This window comes from Kwoniella mangroviensis, assembly GCF_000507465.2.
Source record: "Kwoniella mangroviensis CBS 8507 chromosome 1 map unlocalized Ctg01, whole genome shotgun sequence".
NCBI classification, from domain to species: Eukaryota; Fungi; Basidiomycota; class Tremellomycetes; order Tremellales; family Cryptococcaceae; genus Kwoniella; species Kwoniella mangrovensis.
The window spans coordinates 1,888,304-1,910,186 of record NW_027062533.1 but is presented as its reverse complement, the minus strand read 5'-3'; the positions used below and the strand labels follow the sequence as shown (position 1 = coordinate 1,910,186).

Sequence of the window (21,883 nt, the reverse complement as noted above, 5' to 3'; positions counted from 1 at the left end):
TGGTATGATCTTGAAAGAAAAAGAAGAAGAGAAACAGAGTGAAAAGATATGTGAAGAAGTCAGTCAGATGGACATATATATGCGAAAAGAAGTTTTTATTCCTATCCTATCCCTTTTGGCTTTTGTTTCAATTTCGCTTCGAACCTTTTTTTGACCCAGTCAGGAGATCCTATTTCTTTTGGTCTTTTGGAAACTCTTGTTTTCCTATCTTATACGATATGACAGAGTCTGAATCTACTTTCTATGCAAATCTGTAAGATATATAAGATTTTTGGTGCTGAACATTGCTCCCAGTGAGATTGGGATGACGTCACTGGGTGATATTTCGATCGACGCGTAGAGTCCGAGTTACTAACTTTTACTGGCGAAATAAGAATGTTAATCTTGCATCTCCATCTTCCTATGATCACTCTGATTCATACTCCTCTCAACCTATTCAAGCGATCGCTCAAGGTCATACAAACCCCAACAAAACCTCTCTCTGTGTCCCAATCTGCCCTGTCCATGCAATTCCAAATCTTCTCTACGGTTGAAATTATATAGGACAACACCTAATCGACTTGGGCAGAATTAAAAGTCATGACAACATTAGCTGACGAGAGATCGTCACACCTCAATCCACCCTCAATAGATGGATTCACGGATGAAGATGGGGATGAAGATATGAATGAGTTGGACGAATATGAGAAAGAACGAATAGCCAATATAAAGTAGGTCCATCCATCTTGATCTTGTCTATTCTCTATGGTGTTCTAGTCCTCTATTATCAAGTCTGAAATCATCGACTGATACAGCTTATATATTCCATAGAGAAAGAGATAATCTCCTTGCTTCCCTTGGACTTTCCACACCTTCCAAGGATATATTCGGCATTTCTGCAAAACCCAAAACCAAGACACCGACACTGTCACCGGCCGAAGCTAGACGTAAGAGGGAATTGAGAGCTAAGGAAGCGTCGTTGAGGAGAGTAATAGAGCCTATAAGGAGGAGTGGTAGACTGGCTCAGAGGGAGGTGGAAATGAAGGGTTTGGTAGAGTGAGTGAATGACTCTCTTACAAGATGAATGGATGATATACCACGAAAGGTTATCATTAAATACCAGTAAACAAGAAGATAGATTGTTCAGATTGATTGATTGATTGATTGATTGATGGCAACCAGATTGAGCTGATGTGATATTCATTTCTTAGCGATGATGACTTAACTCCTCCACCACCTACCACCACCACCAAACCTCAACCACTTATACCCAAAGCGAAGACAATCCATCTTGCGCCAGGTCCATCATACTCCTCCTCATCCTCCGAAGAGACATACGAGCCTGCTCCAAGACCTAGGAAAGGGGAAGATGGTAGATTGGTTTTTGAAGGAAGGTGGAAAGGCGTTTTCACACCGAATTTGACACCTCAGGAGATGTTTGAGGGAGGAGCATTTGGAGGAGGATTCTTCGCGTGAGTTATTGTTTCTAGTCTGTCCAATCTAGTCGGGGTTACTTGGATTTTAAGCTGACCGTATGTTATGTTGCATGTTCAATGGAATAGAGATACATATTCAAATATCTCAAAGACGAACTTGACTTCAAAAAATGATATAGCATCTTTACCATTTACCATACGTCAATCCAACAAACTACTAAGCAATACCGATCCGGACGGAGAGAATAACAGGTTCAGAGTTAGAGCGGGACAGTCACTGCAGGAATGGGAGAAGGCCGGTTGGATTTGGAAAGAGGATCCACGAGGGTGGGCGCAGTGGTACACGAGGTTCTGGGAGGGCAGGAGATGTCAGGATGATGAGAGACAGGTTAGACGATGTGAGTTGAATCTCTTCGAAGTCCCAATTTCAAATTCATGATGGCTGACTTGGCATTGAACGATAGGGATGAAAGTTGCTGGACCTACAGGGCGTTTCAAACGAGCACTGCTGAAAAAGCTATTACAGTCTGGTGGTCGAGATGCCGTGAAAGATGAAGATGTGGGAGCAGTGCTGAGACAATGCCTTTGGCAGTGGGGGTATGAGATGAACGAAGTGGAATTTGATAGAGCTATGAATGGAGAGTAGGGAGTAGGAGATAATTTCTTGAACATGGTCATGAAAATAGACATCTAATTGATAATCAACAATCGACAATACTTCGGATAATACCATGTACAGTAACATCTGAACTTGATTGCCATTCCTATTTGTAATCCATCTTTTTGTATCGTAGCATGACCAAATTGCCATCCATCGTATTTCGTGGTAAGATATCCATCAGATGTATCATATGTATATCATAGTTCCATTCCATTGCCAACCCAATATCATGGTAAGGTCAAGGATAAATGATGATTGCATAATTTGAGATGTATTCCTTTTCTTCTTCTTCTAAGAAAAGATAATTTAATTTTGATTTACAAACGAAATAAATGAATAAAATATATATAAGAAGGAGAAAAAACACCTTTCACCATCCACTAGATCTATCTCCGGTTCAACTTATCCATCTTAAGAAGTCATATAAGTGGCAGGATCAATAGTCTCAGGTAAAGTAGGAATGGCAACGGTGAATCTCTCTTGAATCTTTTGAAGCACTTCGGAATCACCATCGGAAGATACGAACGAGATGGCTATTTTTCGTATCATTCAGAAACATCAGTGTTCATGTCTAGATAATCTGACAAATGTGACCCACCTAAACCTTTGGTACCGAATCGACCTGCTCTACCAACTCGATGGAGGTACGAATCAGCATCAGCAGGGGCATCATAGTTGATAACTACGTTGACTCGTTCAACGTCGATACCTCGACCGAAAATATCCGTAGCTACCAGGATACGTTTCTCGAAGGCTTTGAATTGCTGGAATCGTGAGATACTACAGATATTTCACCGATAAATCAGTTTCTGTTCTGTTGTGTTCATTTCTGCTCTATATAGACTGAATAACTCACCGTTCTTGTTGAGGAAGAGCAGAGTGGATACAAATAGATGGGAAATTACATTCTTGCAATAACGCGTCGAGTTGAGTGGCTCGGGCAACAGATTTGACAAAGATACAGACCTGCGTCGCAATGTCTCCTGTCAGCTAATATGCACCTTCTTGGAAAGCAACCCTTCCAATTTATCAGCTTACCTGGTTGAACTCGAGGTTATCGAGCAAGTCGTTGAGTTTCCTGTTCTTCTCCTTCTCCTCGAGCTTGAGGAAGTATTGCTGAAGACCGTGGAGGGTCAATTTGGTCTCGTCATCGACGTAAATTTCCAGAGGCTGGCAAAGGACAGGATAAGTACATATGAGCATTCAATGTATGTGAGCAGGGTTGGAGAAGATCAACTCACACTTTGCATGAACTTCTTACAAGTGGTTCGGATGTCTTTGGACAGGGTGGCGGAGAACATCATAACTTGTTTGTGGTGGGGTGTAGCTCGGAAGATCTCTTGAACATCTCTTCGCATGTCTGTGTAATCAGAGCAGGGATGTAGGTTGATTTCCAGGTGGGGGAGCGAGGGCGTATGATCCGATTTAGGTGTATTATGCCAGTCATAAGGTCGGGAAAAGGAAAAGAAAGAATGAGTAAACCCATTGTAAGCATATATTCTACCGTTCAAATTACGTCCTACTGAAACAGCCTTCGATTGAAAGACAAGCGAAAGGGCGCGAAGGGGTAGAATTGCGCTGTTGAGGCATGTGAAGTTCGAAAATGAGGTGATCCCAATATCGTTACGGAGCCTCGCCTGGTAGGGTCATAGGTGTTCTTGACGGATACTGATCGATCGATCCCCTTTCACTTGACCGACATAACAAAACCACCACAATGATCCTTCCTACTGTTTCCATCATTATGATGACGATTCACTCCTAGCAAGATACCTGTGATAGAATCTTCTTCCATCCGTCTGGTTGTCGGTACCCTGAGGAGGTGACGCGGCCGAAATGCCCCACCTTCATCTCACGGCGAGTAAAGTCGATTGAAATATATATCGTACCGCCCAGGTCGAAATAAGTAAAAGAGAAAGAGACTAACCAAGTGTTTCTAGCATCTTATCACACTCGTCCAATACAAAGTGTTTGACCTTTGTCGCGTTGAGTTTCTTATCCCTGACCAAAGCCATCGTTCTACCTGGAGTTCCCACGACGATGTGTGGACATTTCTCCTTTGAGGCTAAGATTTCTTGATCGGCAGAGATGGGGGTACCACCGTAGAACACACCGGTTCGGACGTTGGTCATGAACTTGGAGAATCTCGCAAATTCATTTCGAATTTGATAGGCCAATTCTCGAGTGTGACATAAAATCACGATTGATACCTCTCCATCGACAGGTTCGCTATCAAGTGGTAAATTCGTCAGCTGCTATAGCGAAGAGACAAATAAGGGGAATAGACATACATCTGTTGTAAACAAGCGAGTACGAATACGGCGGTCTTACCCATACCGGATTTAGCTTGACACAATACATCAGTACCTAAGATAGCTTGAGGGATACATTCTTGTTGAACTATGTATCATACAAAGATCAGCTGGTTGATATTCACTGTCTGGGAGATATAAGACGCGTACACACCTTCGGAAGGATGTTCAAAACCGAGATCTGAGATGGCTCGAAGTAATTCAGGTTTTAAGAGGAAATCTCTGCCAAGTGGTACGGATTAGCGCGTCCTCAGATTCGCACTGCGTATATCGTTTGACTCACCTGAAACCTGTCGAGTGGATACCGACATAAGAACCTTTCTTATCACCATCTGCTTTGTCACCATTGGTAGCGGCTGTAGCAGCTGGGGCGAAGGTCTCCTCGGCGGCCTCATCGTAATCAACGAGCTCTTCTTCATCAGGTCGAGACATTTTTAATCGATTTGAAGTTGGACTTGATTTGATTTACTATGATGGAGAATGGAAGGAGGAGGAGAGGTAGAGAAGAAAGAGGTAAGCCGATGTTTGTTCATTGTTAATCCCGCAAGTGAAAGAAGACATGTCCCTGTCCACGTCGTCTCGTCGCGTTGAAAAAAGATGTTGAGGTACCCACGTTGAGAGAGTTGAAGGAAAGCAGTCGATCCACTTAATTAACAAATGAAGAATGAGGAAGAGATGAGTTGGGATGCTGAATGGCATCGTAAATAGAAAGAGACACGCTCGACCACCACCACCACCACCACATCAAAGTGATCAATGGAAGGTTAGAAAGGCCGGCGTTATCCAGTGGCTCATCGGGAATATGATCAGTGGCAAATGGACCATTAACATTGGCTCGGAAATTTCCCCTAAGAGAAACCGAGGCCAAGAATTACCAGATTGGGTAAAGAATGGTGTACATAACCAGTAAACGAACAGCATTCCACATGTTTTTAGATTTGGATGGGAGCAGAGTCACAAGTCATTTTAACCCATTCCCCATTCTCAGCCCGAACCCATCATATCATTATCATTCCGCCCCTGAACTGAACACCGATTGACTATTATCTACGCGTATCATAATATATCGACATTACTCTTTGAGAAAAAAGATCAAATCAATCACGTAGACGTAAGCTGTCTGATAGCTTAAAACAGATTAGATAAACAACAAGATCAATAAAGGATAAAGGCTTCATTCGATTGGGAAAGAGGAAGAAGAAGAAGACACGATCACGGTTGGAGGTCAAGGCGGTGCCCCCAGTACCATACCGTACCACACTGTACCATCCCATTCTCCACCAAAGCTCTCTTTCCTTTAAACATTTCCCAACTTGGTTCGGCAGATCAATCAGACGGAAAAAAAAACAAAGACAAAGAATTAGATAGTACAGATAAGGGCGACATCACTTTTAAACGTTTTACGGAGATGTGAGTCATCGTTGATGGATGAATTGTTCGAGTTCTGAACGTCGGTCGTTCAGTTATGTTTTGACGTGTAACATCACTGAACATGCCTTCCTCGACACAGACACGACTTTATCTTCGGGCCGATATACCGTTTCAGATATCGAGAGATACCAGATACAGTCAAGTGGAAAGCTATTTTGGTGCTAGGTCAAGTTGAAGTGATCAGGTTGGATTGGTGAGTGACAGCTACCTACAAACCCATGCCATCCCCCTCCTCGAATACTGTCAAGACTGATCATGGTATTCCAACCTCTGCTCGTCGATCCTATCGTCATCGTGCCCTCATCAACTATACCGTCGACTTGTGCGAATATGGCGACGTATCACCTTTCACCTCATGATTTCGCTCATTCGCCATCCGCCCGGTTTTCGCGTCAAAATCAGACCGGGGAGGTGATTAGCTGCTGGACTTACTTGATATCCTGCCTCTCATGTCTTCCTGATTCGCGAAGGTGAGTCGATCGTTCTGGGCATGTTCAATATATTCTGACGCCATCACACACCACTTCAGCTCCGATCATGTCAACTCCTAATGCAGGCAATACTGCCTCTCCTGCCCCGAACAACCTCGGCTACCCGTTCATCTCGAATCCTGATCCACAAGCCGGCGGGATGAACTTTCAGCCTCAACAGTACATGTCCAACATGGACATGTCCACTGCATCTCCTGTACCTGGTGCATCCGGTGGCCAGGGTGATCCTGGACCTTCATCGATGGCTCAACAACAACAACAAGGTCAATTCCGACCTCAATTCTCTCAAGGCGGAGTGACACCTCAACAGATGGTGATGCTTCAGCAATTCTCTCAGGCTGCCCAAAGTCAAGGTCCTCAAGGTCAGGCAGGCCAACCTCGCCAGTTCACTCCCCAACAGTTGCAGATGGCTATGGCTTCTATGCAAGCGCAGCAAGGTGGAAATGTCAATCCTCAAGCGCTGATGGCAGCGATGAGAGCCAGTCAGCAAGCTCAGCTAGGGCAAATACCTCAACAAGGTCAACAGCAGCAGCAGCAACAACCACGACCCCCAAACCAACAGATGAATAACTACGGTAATGTTCCTCAGCAAAATGTCGGTACACCCGGTCAGCAGAACGTCAACCCGGCTCAAATTGCTTTCCAGCAGCAACAGCGAATACAGCAGATGATGCAAGCTCGTCCGAATTCCGGTTCACCCGTTCGTCCTCATCAGCAAATCAATTCTATGCCTCCTCCGCCGATCCCGAATTCGCAACAACAACAGCAAGGTAGCTTTGCTTCCCCACAAAACGCTGGCCCTCCTCAACCAATGAACAGCAACCCACAGGGTGGATTCCATCTTACTCAGCAGCAGAGGGATTTCCTGACTAGTCAGCGCAACGCGTTGTTCAACAATCCTCAATTCCTTGCTATGACGCCTCAGCAACAACAGACAGTCATCGTTGGTCAGCAGCAGCAGCTAATCAGAAACATGACAGCAGGTCAGATGCCACCTCCGGGTCAACAGCCGAATCAAGCGCAACAGCAGCAACCTCCACAACAAGCTCAAACACCTACCAATCGACCTACATCAGCTCATGGCACTCCTGGATCGGGTCAAAGTCCGAGTATAGCTCGTCAGCCGACACCTCAGCAGATGGGCACACCTCAAGCCCAGCAAGTGCAAACTCCCCAATCGTCTCATGTCCAGACTCCTCAACAGCCCATGTCAAGTCTACCTCAACATTTGGCACCACCTCGTCCAGCGTCAGCGGCGTCCCAACGAGCTCCATCACCCCATCAAGGTATGCAAGGTATGCCCGCATCGCCTGCAATGATGCAGCAGCCAGGTAGCACCCCTCCGCCATCGAGCGCCATGTATCCTTCCGGTGGGCAGCAGATGAACGCTCCTTCGCCTACTCCGTCCAATGTTTCTCATCATAGTCAACATCAGACTCCTGCCCACACACACATGCAACCTCCACCTCATTCGGTCTCACCTGTTCACGCTCGTTCACAAACACCCGTTCAACCTCAACAAGTTGGCACCCCTCAGTCAGCTCAGTCTAACAACCCAGTCACTGTGAATGGAATGTATCAAGGGAATCAGCAGTTCCAACAACAGCAGTTTCAACAAAGCATGGGTACCCCTCAACAAGGTTCTCGACCGTATCCGCAGGCGTTTCCTGGAGTCACCCAAGCTGGTCCTTCGAATTCTCCTGCACAGCAAGGGGGCTTCCCCGTCCAGCCGATTGTGCCAACATTGCAAAATCTCACACCTGCCCAGCAGCAGCAGATGGCTTCTGCGATGAGCTTCATTAGTCAAGCTGCGCAAGCTCAGCAAGCTCAGCAGCCTCCAGGGCATGGTACTACTCAGCAACAAGTCAGACCGATTCAACCTCCTCAACCGATGACACCCGCTAGACCACCCGCTGGGATACATGTTCCTAACATCAACACCTCAGATTTCCCCTTTGATGCCAGACTGCTACCTCACATCCAGCATCTGAATGATGAGAAATGGAGAGCGAATGCGAACCCCCAATTGATAGCTGCTGTTCAGGCTGCTGCCGCGATAGTCCCTACTCTTCGTCACGACATCATACAGCGAATGCAGAACGTCCTCTTCCACTCAGCGAGGATACAAGCTGCTCAAGCTGTTCGGCCACCTCCACCCGGACAGCAGCCTCAACAAGGTGATCAAAGTGGGGTTCCAGGATTCTCACCCACGACAGGTCAAGCAGGAACTCCCGGGGCGATACCACCTAACCAACAACAGAGGATATGGCAAGCTCAGCAGAATGCTCAAGCACAGGGATCACCAGCCTCCGTCAATAGTGCTAGTCCTGCCATCCGCCCTCCACCACCTCATCTCCCTCCTGTATCTAATATGCCGGGCTCTCCTTCACCTCGTATTTCGTCCTTAGATCGGCGCTCTTCTGGTTCAGGAAAGGACAAATTGATCAAAGGGGAGAAAACACCTCAACAAGCTTCGATGCCGCCGCCCAGTTTCATTCCTTCTCAACCTGTCGGATCATCCAGACCTTCGCATGCTACCCCCGAAGCGTCTATACCTCCACCTCAACCTAGTGCAACACTACACGGAGGTCATCCTCAGAGCATCAAAGTTGGAAGAAATTCTTTACCAGTGAAGGAATGGGAGATCGCCCTGAGGGTCGATCTACCCATAACGAAAATCACAGCTTTGCCCGTCAACGATATCGAGGAATCAGAAGACCCCACTTTCAAAGGTGCTTTACCGCCTATGGATGAATTTGAGAAGCTCCAGGTGAAACAGTGGTTAGAGAAGGACAAAGAGTTTGTCGCGACCGAAAGGGAGCAACTTCCGAAGAGGAACGCGAAGATGAAGAAATGGGCTGAAGAAAGTGATAAAGCTACTCCTTGGTGGATGTTACGCAAAGGCGAAATGAGAGCTAAACCCAGTCAGAGGTTAAGGATCGTTTGGCCTAATCAAAATGATCAAGAAAGAATGACTAGGACGCACAGGAACAGGACATTGATAAAATTTTCTCCTGCTCAATTGAAGTCGATGGCCGAAGTGGAAGATCATATAGTCCCTGTGAGATTGGATTTGGAACATGACAATTTCAGATTGAAAGATACTTTCATGTGGAACGTTTCTGGTGAGTCTATTTTTCATTCTGTGTTCGATATATGAGAAGCTGATATAGTCTCTGTCGTATGTTTCAGACAAAGTCGTTACACCTGAATTATTCGCTCAATCTCTATGCGACGATTTCCAAGTGCCCCATCAGCATTTCGCATCTAGAATCGTAGCTGCCATTCAAGAGAGAGTGCAGGAATATCAAGCCCACGTCTTACCTATCGCTCAACGTAAATCCAAAGAAGATAATAGAGGTAAACTTGATCCGGAGGGAGACGCCGATTCCAAAGCCATGGTTGACATTTTCCGAAGGATAAGGGAAGGTAGCGCGATTGAGGAAGAGATCAAAACCGATCCAGGAGAGGAACACAATGATCATCACATCAAGATCGTTTCATTCGATCATGTTGATGGTAATGCAGATGAAGAAATTCTTATCAATGTTCATGGTGACGAGGCAGATGGTGCTGTAAAGGCGGAGGTGAAGGTGGAAGTGATAGGTGAAGAACGTCCGATGACGGTCGAAGAAGCTATGCAGAATCTGCCTACGGAGGAGACTGAGGAACTGAGGATTCTCATCAAGGTGAGTCAGCTGCATACTTGCAACCTTTTGAGCGAAGAACTCGCGTTGACCATTATGTAACAGGTCGATATAATCATCGGTACTCAGAACCTATCAGATAGCTTTGAATGGGACCTCAACTCGACTGTCACCCCCGAAGAATTCGCTGCTTCCTATGTCACCGAATTGGGTCTGAGCAAAGAGTTCGCGTGAGTTGAGAAGTTTGCAACTGATCGAAATCATGTCGGACAGCCAGCTGACATCGTGCGATACAGCACTGCACTGGCGCATGATATCCACGAGCAAATCATGGTTCACAAGCGATCCCTTTTCCTCGTTGGTCATACCTTTGGCTCTGGACTTGTTCTCGATGACGAAATGAGGCTCGCTTTCTTGCCCCCAGTCACTACCTCTCTCCGAAAAGAAGATGTAGCGATGTCATCGTACACACCCATATTCAACGAGTTACGAGAAGATCAACTTGCTCTGCTCGAAGCTCAGCGAGAGAAGGAATCGAAGAGGAAGAAGCGAGCTGGAAGAGCTCGTCGAGGAGTGGTTTTACCTGATCGAGACCCAATCAAGACCCAACGATCTTTGCTCAACCCATTGGGACCGAATGGATTACCTGTATTCTCAGCACCGGAGTTAATAGCCAGTACGAAAGATTCAGCACCAATGCATCGTCGACGTGGTGCTGCTATTGCTGCAGAGGCGAACATGGCTTTGATAGCTCAAGATCTACCCATCACCGGACCACCTTCACCTGCTCATTCGCATAGTACCAATCACCATCCACACCATCATGGACCTACAATCTCAGCTAGAGGTAAGAGGATCGGTCGACCGCCCAAAAACTTGTCTAGAGGAAGTCCAGCTAGTTTCTCAACTGGTCGAGAAAGCTCGATCCTCCCTGATCAGCAGATGTTGGCTACCCCGTCGCTATCCCATATCGGAATCAAGAGATCGTTCAGGGAAGATTCGATTGATGATCTTGCAGCGACGGCGAATGGTAGTCCGGCATTCAGTAGGAAAAGGGTCAATCATTCGAGAATACCTGATTCGCCGCCTTCACCTGATATCGAATTCCAATCCCAATCCCAATCGCACACTCAAACTCCTCTGAAGCAGGACAACAACGGTATATCCTTGTCCTCGATTCAAGAAGAAAAGAAAGTCAATATGACCAATAACGGAGATGATTCGGTACCATGGCGTTGCAGGAACTGCGGTGTTCCTGAACATCTCAGTAATGGGAAAGGAAAGGACAAGAACGGGGAAAAGACTTTATGTGGTAATTGCTGTGAGTGACGATACGCTACGTGCTGATCCAGATGTTATGATAAGTACCGAATACTCATATTCTGTATATGGTGTAGCTCGATATCTATTCCGAGTAGGTAAACATCGACCTTGTGAGTATACGACCGACGAGTCATATCATCTATCCAAGATCAAGACGGATCGACCTACTTCCAACTCGGCCACCCCGACTACGACATTCAAACCTGCCCTCAACCGTAACTCCGATTCGGAAAGTAGTGATAGTGAATCTTCCTCGGATGACGATGAGTCCGATTCAACATTTGCTAGCTCCTCCGGAGGAGGTACTACTAAGAAAGAGAAGTCTGGCAGAGGTAGGAAGAAGATCAAAGAGACGGCTGGGATGGATACTCCTGTCAAACCTCCTGCTGCACCTGCTGGAAGAACACCGACTGTTGGGATATCGCCCTCGTCGGGAAAGAAACCGGTTGCCGAGGTGAGTCGCAAACAGGATTCTACACGTCTTCTTTGGGTCGATGGTCAGACTGTAGTGAGAACAAGTACTGATATTAATCACTATTTCCCCTCTATGCAGATGCCATCATGGGCTTCAAGAGCATTATCTGAAATGCGATCTAAATATCCCCGAGACGATTTCGTCATGGTTCAAAAACCTCGTCCGGCGGACTTTCAAGGTCCTATCGAATGGAGAGCTAAATGCATGGACTGGTGAGTCTGTCCGTCTGTACCAAAGCACGACTTCTTATACTGATACATCAGTTTTTCTATGTGGTATGTAGTCCAGGTAAAATATACGCTCTAGGTCCTGGAGATACACTACAGAATTTCGAAGTTCACCTGAAGAACAGAGCACATATTGCCAATCGACTAACGAGAGAAGGGAAGTCGCATTAAATGGTACATCATATCACAGCGTCCTAACAAGAATCATCCAATCGATGAAATACACATTCCACGGAATCATCTTCCCTCATTCTCATCAAATACTTATATTTCAAATTTGTGTTTCTGATTTTTTCCTCTTTCTGGTTTTGGTTTTTTATGTTCTCTTTTCCTGTTTTTCCCAGGTCATTCAGATGTCAAGTAGACATGTCTTTTTGCATAAATGCATTATGATGGATAACATGAAGTGTTTATAGCCAAACCTGAGCTAAAGAGTAATCATCCCATGACACTATTTGAGTCCGGTTTCGCAAGGGGTAGATTCATCACTCACGGAGGTGAAGGAGAGAGCCTATAAATGTGATCGTATCTACTTATGTGGTACGAAGGCATTGTGTGTCGAGCTTTTCGCAGAGATAAATACTATTGGACTACTGTATATGTACTACTGGTTCTGTATTCCAAGAGCAGTTTCGTTCTGTGTGATCTTCACTTTGCTTACAACAACAACAACATTTTGAAGAAAAGCGCCGAGTAAGCATCTATATATCTATAATTTAAGATACAAATACAACCTTATATCCGATCTGACCATCAATTGATTATTCATCATTCTTCCAACTTCCGGCGAAACCATGTTGTACCATCGCTTCATGATCTACAGACGGTCCGAACCATAATATTAGCTATGTGGATATTCAAATGATGCAATCGAACAGACACTTACGAAACGACCCTTGGGCTCCAAAGTTACCTACACCAGGTGAGAAGCCAGTAACTAAAATTACCAGACCAGACCAACGGTGAGTATATCGAATTTATGTGGATGGTGGATGAAATCATTCAAGGTCTTAACGTACCAGGTAAAATCACTACATCACCTATTCTCAAAGGTACTCTAAGGTCTTTCAAATCCGTCCATACTAAACCATACTGAACTCTTAGATAACTAATGGATATGTATTAGTTATATCAGCATTTCACGCTTTCTTTCAGGGTTGCGTTCCATCCTGGTCTACCAATCAAAGGGATATAACTCACCTCAATACTGCATCCGTCCAGACACCAGGTCCAGTCCAAGCCATCACACCCACCGGTCCACCATTTTTCGGTTCGTTCATTACGTCCACCATTGCCAACTTCTTGGCATCCTCGTACCTCCCTTGATCTCTTAAAACTTTGATTGAATGGGAGACTGAATGACTCCATTGGACTGCTTTGGCGGTAGAGTGGTGGATTCGAAGGAGGGCGTTGAGTGCGATGGGGTGGAAAGGAGATGAAGTGAGAGTCCATTGGACAATTTGAATCTGAATAACGAAAGAAATAGCCAAGTTATCAGCTCAGTCTTGATACAACAACAACGGACCATCGATTCTTGTGATTGTTCGGAACGATCACGAAAGGTCAATAAAAGAGAGGTGACGCTCACAGGTCGAGGCCACCAATCAAACCAATCTTCTCTATCTCCCACATCAGCTTCCAATCCAACAACCACGCTGGGTTTTCCCAATATATCATCCACGTCATCTCCATCTTGGATTCTCTGTAACTGGATATCGGTCATCCATCCTTGTCCATCTTTATAAAGTTTCGGGTTTTGTCCCCAGGCGGAAGGAGGTTTGAGGAGGAGCGTATCGGTGTCTGAGTAGATACCGCCTTCAAATAGGATAAGAAGGTATCTCAGTGTATCTGAGCGCTAATTGAGTTCGAGCTACGTCAGTACTACCTTGACACAATTTGCAGTAAGTAGCAAAAACGTTGTTCACTCACCAATATACCACTGGGTAAATTGTCCCATATTTCCTTGAATCTGCTCCCAGCCAAATGCTTAGTCACATATTTATCCGCATCACTGCGTGGATAAGGAAAAGCATGGACATCAATCGGCAAGTCATATTGATTATTATTTTTAGGAGGGAGATGAGTGAACACTCACCTATCGGTCAATAAATCCCATTGCCAACCTTCATCAAACGCCTGACCATCTTTCCATGATCTGACTTCTTTAGTATCCACTTTAGATCGGGTTTTGTCTGTCTGCCATATTCTTTTCGTTGAATCCCAACTTTCTTTTCCTTTCTTCTCTTCATGATCATTCACCTTCACATTCACATAAATATCCAGCGCATTTTGTAATTGCTCCGCTATCTTCTTTGGAAAAACCACCTTGGCAAACTCTTTCATTTGTTCATAGTATTCTTCTGGATCAAGGGTACCAAGATTGTAAATTTGATCTGCGAATTTACCCAATTCAGATAAAGCAGGTTTACCATCATCCTCATCTTCTTGTCCTGAAGAAGGGAATGGACGCAAACCCGCTAAGAGATGATCGGATGATAGGGATAAACCCCATTGTGGACCTTTGATCTTGGATAATTCAGCCATCTTCTCAGCATGAGTCAATTCTTTCTCTTCTTCTAAAGGTAAAGGAGATTCTTCTTCTACAGTCGGTTGATGAATGATTTCACCATTGGATCCTATGATTATACCTGGTAATACTACTCTAGGATGCTCGGATGCACCTATGAATGATAAGTTTTTGAATCAGCACCACTATCGTTGCATGATTTCTCGGCTTATAGACACACAAATGATCTATTCATTTTGTGGTCAAGACATGATATCCTAATCCATACTCACCGTTCTTCCCTATACCCATTCCTATAATTCCTCCTGGTGATTCCCTTATACTCAAAATCCACCATCCCAAAACAGTCACCAACCCACATAAAGCCAATAATTGCGATAAGATCCTTCTTCGTCTCAAGCCGACATGTAAATGGGGTACCTTGTTGGGAATATGGCTGAAGGAAGAGGACGTGGGATGTTCTAATGAAGGTGATTTTGGTAAATCATATGATGTTGTCGAACCTTTTTCGAGATCTTCGTGATTGATGTCATTCACATGTGGTTTTTCTGATATAGATGAGAATGCACCGGATATATCGAATGTTTTTGGTAAGTTGGTGTTGATGGACCTCGATTTATCTCGAGAATGGGTCGATTTGAACGTATTTATGGAGGGAGAGTGCGAGTAATAGGTGGATGTGGATGAATGTTCGGAAGAACTTCGACGGGATGTTGTTGAGGATGAGGAGGAAGATGAAGAAGGAGGAGGAGGGTGATCGGAAGGATCCATTTTTTGATTTTATTTGGTTTGATCAAGCCTCGTTCGGATCTAAGAGTTATGAGCTATAATGATGGTGAATACACCTGCAGGTAGCCCTTACACTGGAGCCAGTGATGTATATCCTAAGTGACGGTCGATTTGACAGATGTTCGGGATGTTCTTGATTTTTGGTAAGATAAAATTGTATAATGACGTTTTGAGCTTCTTGTTGTTGTTGTTGTTGTTGTTGTTGTTGTTGTTATCTTTTGTCCTCCGAAGAATACGGTGTGATGGCTGATCTATCTACCACTTCGAGATGATTGTCTCTTTATGGGTCTATGTATATGTCCTTGATCGAATAGTCTGATGGATATGGACAAGTGCAAGTTATTCTTATACATCCAATTATGTAGTATCTACTACTACTGCGGAACCACACCGCATCACCGTGAAAATGCAAAGTCAAAAGTCAAAACTGGGAATCAACGTTATGATTTATGATGCTGCTGCTGCTCATCTTTTCAGGGTAAACAAATAATCGATTGGGATCCAACATTCCTAGAATAGAATAAATCATCAAAGCTGAATTTATCCGGTTTGAAACATCCAAGTATTCTGCAGTCAAGCTACAGCGTATATGCATAACTCATGTGAGGGGATAGAGAAGAGGAATGTCTCATCTCAAGAAGTCAGAGAATATATCTGCCAAGGCAGATTGATTTCTTGAAATCATGCAGAATCATGCGGGAACGACCTTATCGATACCGATATTGGTAAGCCAATGATCTAAGTTTCGGTGCCAAGGGTTAGCTCACACAAAATACGAGGTCGAATCGATCCTAGTGGGGCTCATGAAGGCGGTTAGAATGGCAGTATGGTAGTAACCAATATTGAGTCATGTTTGTACTCTTTGTTTGTGACAGATCACAAGTCGTTGGATGACAATGTGACCGCGTTATAGTGTATCTGTCTGTAGACAGAAAGGATAGCAAATCACAGACACGCTGCGGTATGAGCCTGAGCCTGAAGCGAATGCTGATGAGCACGGACTTGCACACAAGACTGCCGAGTGATGTACCATTCAAGCCATATCATTCTTCAATCAACAGACGGATCTCACAAATCATGTGCTTTGCCCAAACGAAAAGGTCTATCCTCCAGCCCGACGGGCTTCTTGATCTGCTTCACATATTCTGGGAACAACCTTATGGACAACGAGTCTCCGAAACCAAACCTGTTGGGCCGTTTTGGACGTAAGGATCAACTGGACCCGGTTGTTCGGAGCATGCTCATTTGGGTTGAACCATTTCTGTTTCATGTATAACCTAAATTTGGGACAACAATTAATGTATTACAGTACCATCAAAGAGGAGCATGTGAGGTTGACAGCTGTATGGTTGTATCCCCTGTTTTAGATCCATGGGAAAGGCGGCTTTTTTTCTCTTGACTGCGGGTCCACTGATGGTACATGGAACTTATACCTCCGAACTTGTTCCTTCAGCTTTTGTGCAGCTGTTCAGACATCAGTCAGTGTACCATATCAATAATCAAGGGTAGAAGTGGGGCAAAAAAAGGACTGAATCTGGAACGCATTGATTATTGATCATTGATTTTTTGGGCTTCTTCCTTTGAGATGAACAGGATCCCAAGCAGTGACTAATCATAGGCATACAGCATATCGGGTAGAAGGGTCGTAAGATCAACTCCAATCATCTATCTATATATACACCTGTACACAACCTATTCACATCAACCACAATCAGATCACCTTGATCAGCTTCTTTCTTATATTTTATCCATATATATACACGCATTCTCGCAGTATAAAGGATCCTTTCCAAGGTTTCGTTCACACGTGAAACAACACATCGCCACTACTCGTTACGTGACACCGCGCAAAGCGTCCCATTTATTCATCCTTTCACTCTTCACATTCATTCGTTCTATTCTCATATGTCAGCTCCACCTTGTCCGTTCATGAAATTAGCCAAGATGACGATGGAAGCCCGTCATAAACGTATGCTAGAGGAGACCCTCAAGCTGCCTGGTAATGGTGAGTTGATCAACCGTTCAACTCAAGTCTTGCTTCGAACTCTAGCCCAGCCTGTGATCATCAGCTGACTCCCAAGTTCTACTTCGCGTCTTATGCAGATACCTGCGCAGATTGCCATGCACCCGCACCGAGATGGGCTTCAGTCAATCTTGGTATATTCCTGTGCGTAGGATGTGCGTCGGTACATAGAAAGATGGGAACGCACAAGAGTAGAGTGTGAGTGAACGCATAATGAGATCTTTGTGAACTGCATGCTGATAATCTCTTTGTCCGCCTCTGTACCTCTACCATGCCCTTCATTCACTCCCTTCACATCCCCATCTCTGATACTGATCCACTCACGAATCCTTAATGTTCGCTCGCACGACCACGTAACCTTCCTTCGCTCATATCGCACCAACCCCTTTCAACCCATCCTTCCACTCCAAACTTTCCTTCTTCCTCAAATAGCAAATCCGTTACACTCGACACTTGGACTCGAGAACAGATAGTTCACATGAAAGAAATGGGCAATCAAGCTTCCAACGCTATATTCAATCCCAACGAGAAACTACATCCCCCACCTCCGTCTTACGGGCACGACGAGCGAGATTCCGAAATTGAGAAATACATTAGAAAGAAATATGAGATGGGTGCATTCAAAATTGGACAAAAACCCTCTTCGATGTACGAACCTACATCGTTGAATAGAGCTAGAGAGAGAGACGGTAGAATACCTTTTGGTTCTTTGGGCCAAAGCGGAATGAACACTAAGAATCCCGAATTAAACGATATTGTATCGTTCACTCAGAAGAATAATCCATTATTAGTGGCCAATTATAAGGAAAGGGATTTGCCTGCTTTACCAACCGGTCAGGGTACAAGCACGTTTCCAGCAAGACAAAGACCTAAATCATCAAATAATCAAAATGTACCTGCACCATGGGCTACACCATCGACTAATCCCGGTAGCGCACCCTCACCATCTCCCCTTCCTCAATCGCAAGCCGCCTCCGTGAAGGAAATCAATCTGATCGATTTCAATAATAATCAAACGCAAAATGCGACGTTACCTTTACAAGTTAATATGAACAGTCAAAATCAAAACCAAAACCAAAACCAGAATCAGAATGGATATATGATGGCCAATCAACAACCGCAACAAACGGGTTTCAGTAATGGATTTTCAAGTTCACCTATACCGTCTCATGGATACAGCAACACCAATGTGGGATACGGATCTCAACCATTTATCAATGGAGGAATCACTCAGATGAACGGATACCAAGATATGAATGGCTTCAGCACAGGTAGTGCAACTTCGAGTCAGGGTCTAAGTCAAAGTTTATCACCTCAATCGCAGATCGGTGGATACAGTAATATGGGAATGGGAGTTTTTACACCTAGTTCAACACCCAGTCCTAATTTCTCGAGTTCACCTTCTTTCGCACAACAACCTCAATTGCAATATGGCCAACAACCACAACCACAACAGCAAACGTATAATCCTTATCAAATCCAGCAACCACAGACTTTCGCTCATCCTCAACCTCAACAGTCATCAGGTCCTCAACACCAACAGCAATATCAGTATCAGATGCAACTACCACAGCAATATGGTGGTGGGATGCCAACGATGAATGGTGCAGGTGGGAATGGGTATATGCAGACTAATAGTGGGATGATGATGCAAGGTATGGGAATGGGACATTGATGGACTAAATTAGCCTCTCAATCATGATTCATATACGGATTAAAGACGTAGTATGATTTGTTTGATAGATGATCATTTGTAAAGTTGGTAATCATACCTTTTGTACATGTCATAGCTTAATCGGTTTCTCATTTCTATCTCATGGGTTACATCTTCTCAGGTTGTGGTCTCCTCCATTCCACAAGTCACTTTTACCTATATCACCTTTTGTATTCGTTGATCTACTGTACGGACTGCCTACTGGTCTGATTACGCTTTGTCATGCATACCTCTACCCCTTGATTATATGGATTGAAGGATGAGTTGATGTTACTCTATATTTGCCACGATTCGAGTCATTCACTGTTCGTCGTATGGTGTCGGTGCCTTAGAATCGTTTGGTATGACTCGCAACACACGAAAGTAGAAAAAGTCAATTCCAACAGTCCAACTTCTGGATAAAAGCCCATCTGCTTATTCTTCATCTCCATTTCCGATATATCAATACTCATTCCATAGCATTCATTGGGCCTACAGGTATCATATCCACAAAATGGCTCAGCCAGCAACAGATACCATCCTACCTATTCCTCAGGTCGACCAACCTACAGGTCACCCAAGGGAACATAAAGCAAAATTGTATATTCTAGATTACGGAGCTGGGAATGTTAGATCGTGAGTGCTCTCTCTGAAAAACCTCTCATACTCCTAGCTGTAATACCAAAAACGATTGATGTACTGCATATTATAGAATACCCCAAAAAGGCATAGCTAACGTGTTCTCATATCTCTTTTTTACAGCTTAGCAAACTCGATCAAAAAATTGGGATATGGATTTGAATGGATTGAAGATGATAGTGATTTTGATAAAGCCGAGGTGAGTATGGTCTTACATATATCATATATCATTCAGCAACTGCTCATTCTAGAAATCATGATTCATCCAACTAATCTGGACGTGATCACGAGACTTCATCTTATTCTTTTTTTGTCTTTCGTCTTTCCGTCTTCACACTCCACGATGAACTATGATCACTGACCCATCTTTGCTCTACCTTCAATACAGAAACTCATCTTCCCAGGTGTCGGTGCCTTCTCCCAAGCGATGGAGTCCCTCCGTTCCTCCGGGAGATTTGACAGTCTATTGGAATACATCAAAAGTGGTAAACCCTATTTCGGTATCTGTATAGGGATGCAAGTCCTATTCGAATCTTCAGAAGAGACCTTACCAGAACCTATAAAAGGTTTAGGAGTGATCAATCATCCTATAAGGAAATTTTCAAGTCGAGACGATAGTTTACTAAAAGGAAAGAAGACAGTGCCTCACATGGGATGGAATAATACTTGGAAAGCCTGGTCTACTACCTCGTCAGAATCAGATGAAACACCAAAAGTTATGTTAGATGGTGAAGATTACTATTTCGTTCACTCCTATGCTGCTCTCATTGATCCTTCAACCTCAATCTCCGACTCGAACAGTCCGATAAAAGATTTTGCCTATACTCTATCAAGATATGGCTCAGAGATATACGTTTCATCCGTTAAGAAAGATAACGTGTTCGCTACTCAATTCCATCCCGAAAAATCTGGTCCAGCAGGTTTAGACCTCTTACGAAGATGGTTGGAAGCTTCCCCTCAATCTCTATCCGCCCCTTCTTCCACATCCGCATCCACTTCATCCCCAAAGACATGGCAGCCTACCAACCCCAATCCCAGTACTCAACGAAAAGGAGGAAACGGTCTGACCAAGAGGATAGTAGCATGTCTGGATGTCCGATCGAACGATCAGGGTGATCTGGTGGTTACCAAAGGAGATCAATATGACGTTCGTGAAAAGTCCTCAGAAGATGGTGATAACAAAGTTCGAAATTTGGGTAAACCCGTTGAACTTTCTCAACGATATTATTTGGAAGGTGCAGACGAAATCGCTTTCCTCAACATTACTTCTTTCCGATCGAGTGCATTGTTGGATCAACCGATGTTGGATGTCGTTCGTAATGCCGCCGAGACGGTATTCGTTCCGTTGACCATTGGAGGTGGAATCAAAGATACGGTCGATCCTGATGGAACTCCCCGATCGGCCTTAGAAGTGGCCGGAGCGTACTTCAGATCTGGGGCTGATAAAGTATCTATCGGTTCTGAAGCTGTCATAGCTGTCGAACAGTTGTTACAAAGAGAGAGAGATGGCGTTGAACCGGTTCTAAGTGGGAAGACGGGTATCGAAACTATCTCAAGAGGATATGGTAATCAGGCTGTAGTAGTTTCCATTGACCCAAAAAGAGTATATGTCGATACGACCAATCCCAATTGGAAAGAGGACTTCCCGAAACATCATTTGAATTCGTTAATTGTTGGAGATGAAGCTACGTCTAGGACCGCTTCAGAGGAGAGAGGTAAAGCATGGTGGTATCAATGTACGATATCTGGTGGAAGGGACGTAAGGGATATAGATGTCGTTCAGTTAGCAAAAGGTGTAGAAAGGTTAGGTGCGGGTGAAATCTTGTTGAATTCAGTTGATAGGGATGGATCAGGTAAAGGATTCGATCTGGATTTAGTCAACCTGGTTAAAAACGCTGTGTCCATACCGGTCGTGTCTTCGTCTGGAGCAGGATCACCAGATGATTTCATAGAGGTTTTCCAAAAGACCGAGACGGAGGCGGCGCTCGCTGCGGGTATCTTCCACAGGAAGGAGGTGGGGATTGATCAGGTGAAAGAGAGGTTGGAAAAGGAGGGATTACCTGTTAGGAGATGTGGATTGAATACGATTTGATCAAGATTAGGGTTTTATATATGTCCATAGATGGTTTGAGTGTAAATCATATTATGCATTATCTGAGGTCATAGATACGAGTGAAGAATGAATGACAGTGCCAATCAGTACTGGATATTCAAAGTGAGCCATCCAGGA

General features: G+C 44.4%; 6 protein-coding genes across 6 annotated transcripts; 4 read left to right on the top strand and 2 right to left on the bottom strand.

The window, feature by feature from the left end:
• Positions 1-579: 579 nt before the first annotated feature.
• On the top strand, positions 580-2,061 carry I203_100704 (uncharacterized protein; the record flags this gene model as incomplete). Its single annotated transcript, XM_019150021.1, has 5 exons — positions 580-710; positions 811-1,035; positions 1,191-1,451; positions 1,542-1,813; positions 1,880-2,061. The coding sequence occupies 5 exons, from the start codon at positions 580-582 to the stop codon at positions 2,059-2,061; spliced, it is 1,071 nt and encodes a 356-aa protein (XP_019000717.1).
• Positions 2,062-2,487: 426 nt separating this feature from the next.
• I203_100703 (ATP-dependent RNA helicase SUB2) lies at positions 2,488-4,820 on the bottom strand (the record flags this gene model as incomplete). The annotated part of the gene is made up of 9 exons (XM_019150022.1): positions 2,488-2,609; positions 2,675-2,856; positions 2,933-3,042; positions 3,115-3,246; positions 3,318-3,436; positions 4,004-4,305; positions 4,368-4,476; positions 4,543-4,610; positions 4,672-4,820. The coding sequence occupies 9 exons, from the start codon at positions 4,818-4,820 to the stop codon at positions 2,488-2,490; spliced, it is 1,293 nt and encodes a 430-aa protein (XP_019000718.1).
• Positions 4,821-6,356: 1,536 nt separating this feature from the next.
• On the top strand, positions 6,357-12,153 carry I203_100702 (uncharacterized protein; the record flags this gene model as incomplete). The annotated part of the gene is made up of 7 exons (XM_065516705.1): positions 6,357-9,435; positions 9,503-9,999; positions 10,063-10,187; positions 10,254-11,278; positions 11,355-11,734; positions 11,834-11,967; positions 12,039-12,153. 7 exons carry the CDS (start codon positions 6,357-6,359, stop codon positions 12,151-12,153), a joined length of 5,355 nt encoding a protein of 1,784 aa, XP_065373523.1.
• Positions 12,154-12,743: 590 nt separating this feature from the next.
• On the bottom strand, positions 12,744-15,280 carry I203_100701 (uncharacterized protein; the record flags this gene model as incomplete). The annotated part of the gene is made up of 8 exons (XM_019150024.1): positions 12,744-12,799; positions 12,869-12,919; positions 13,002-13,090; positions 13,183-13,448; positions 13,571-13,837; positions 13,912-13,993; positions 14,078-14,663; positions 14,782-15,280. 8 exons carry the CDS (start codon positions 15,278-15,280, stop codon positions 12,744-12,746), a joined length of 1,896 nt encoding a protein of 631 aa, XP_019000720.1.
• A 1,962-nt stretch (positions 15,281-17,242) lies between these two features.
• On the top strand, positions 17,243-18,996 carry I203_100700 (uncharacterized protein; the record flags this gene model as incomplete). The annotated part of the gene is made up of 3 exons (XM_019150025.1): positions 17,243-17,303; positions 17,402-17,519; positions 17,754-18,996. 3 exons carry the CDS (start codon positions 17,243-17,245, stop codon positions 18,994-18,996), a joined length of 1,422 nt encoding a protein of 473 aa, XP_019000721.1.
• Positions 18,997-19,528: 532 nt separating this feature from the next.
• I203_100699 (imidazoleglycerol phosphate synthase, cyclase subunit) lies at positions 19,529-21,745 on the top strand (the record flags this gene model as incomplete). The annotated part of the gene is made up of 3 exons (XM_019150026.1): positions 19,529-19,650; positions 19,777-19,852; positions 20,042-21,745. The coding sequence occupies 3 exons, from the start codon at positions 19,529-19,531 to the stop codon at positions 21,743-21,745; spliced, it is 1,902 nt and encodes a 633-aa protein (XP_019000722.1).
• Positions 21,746-21,883: the final 138 nt, after the last annotated feature.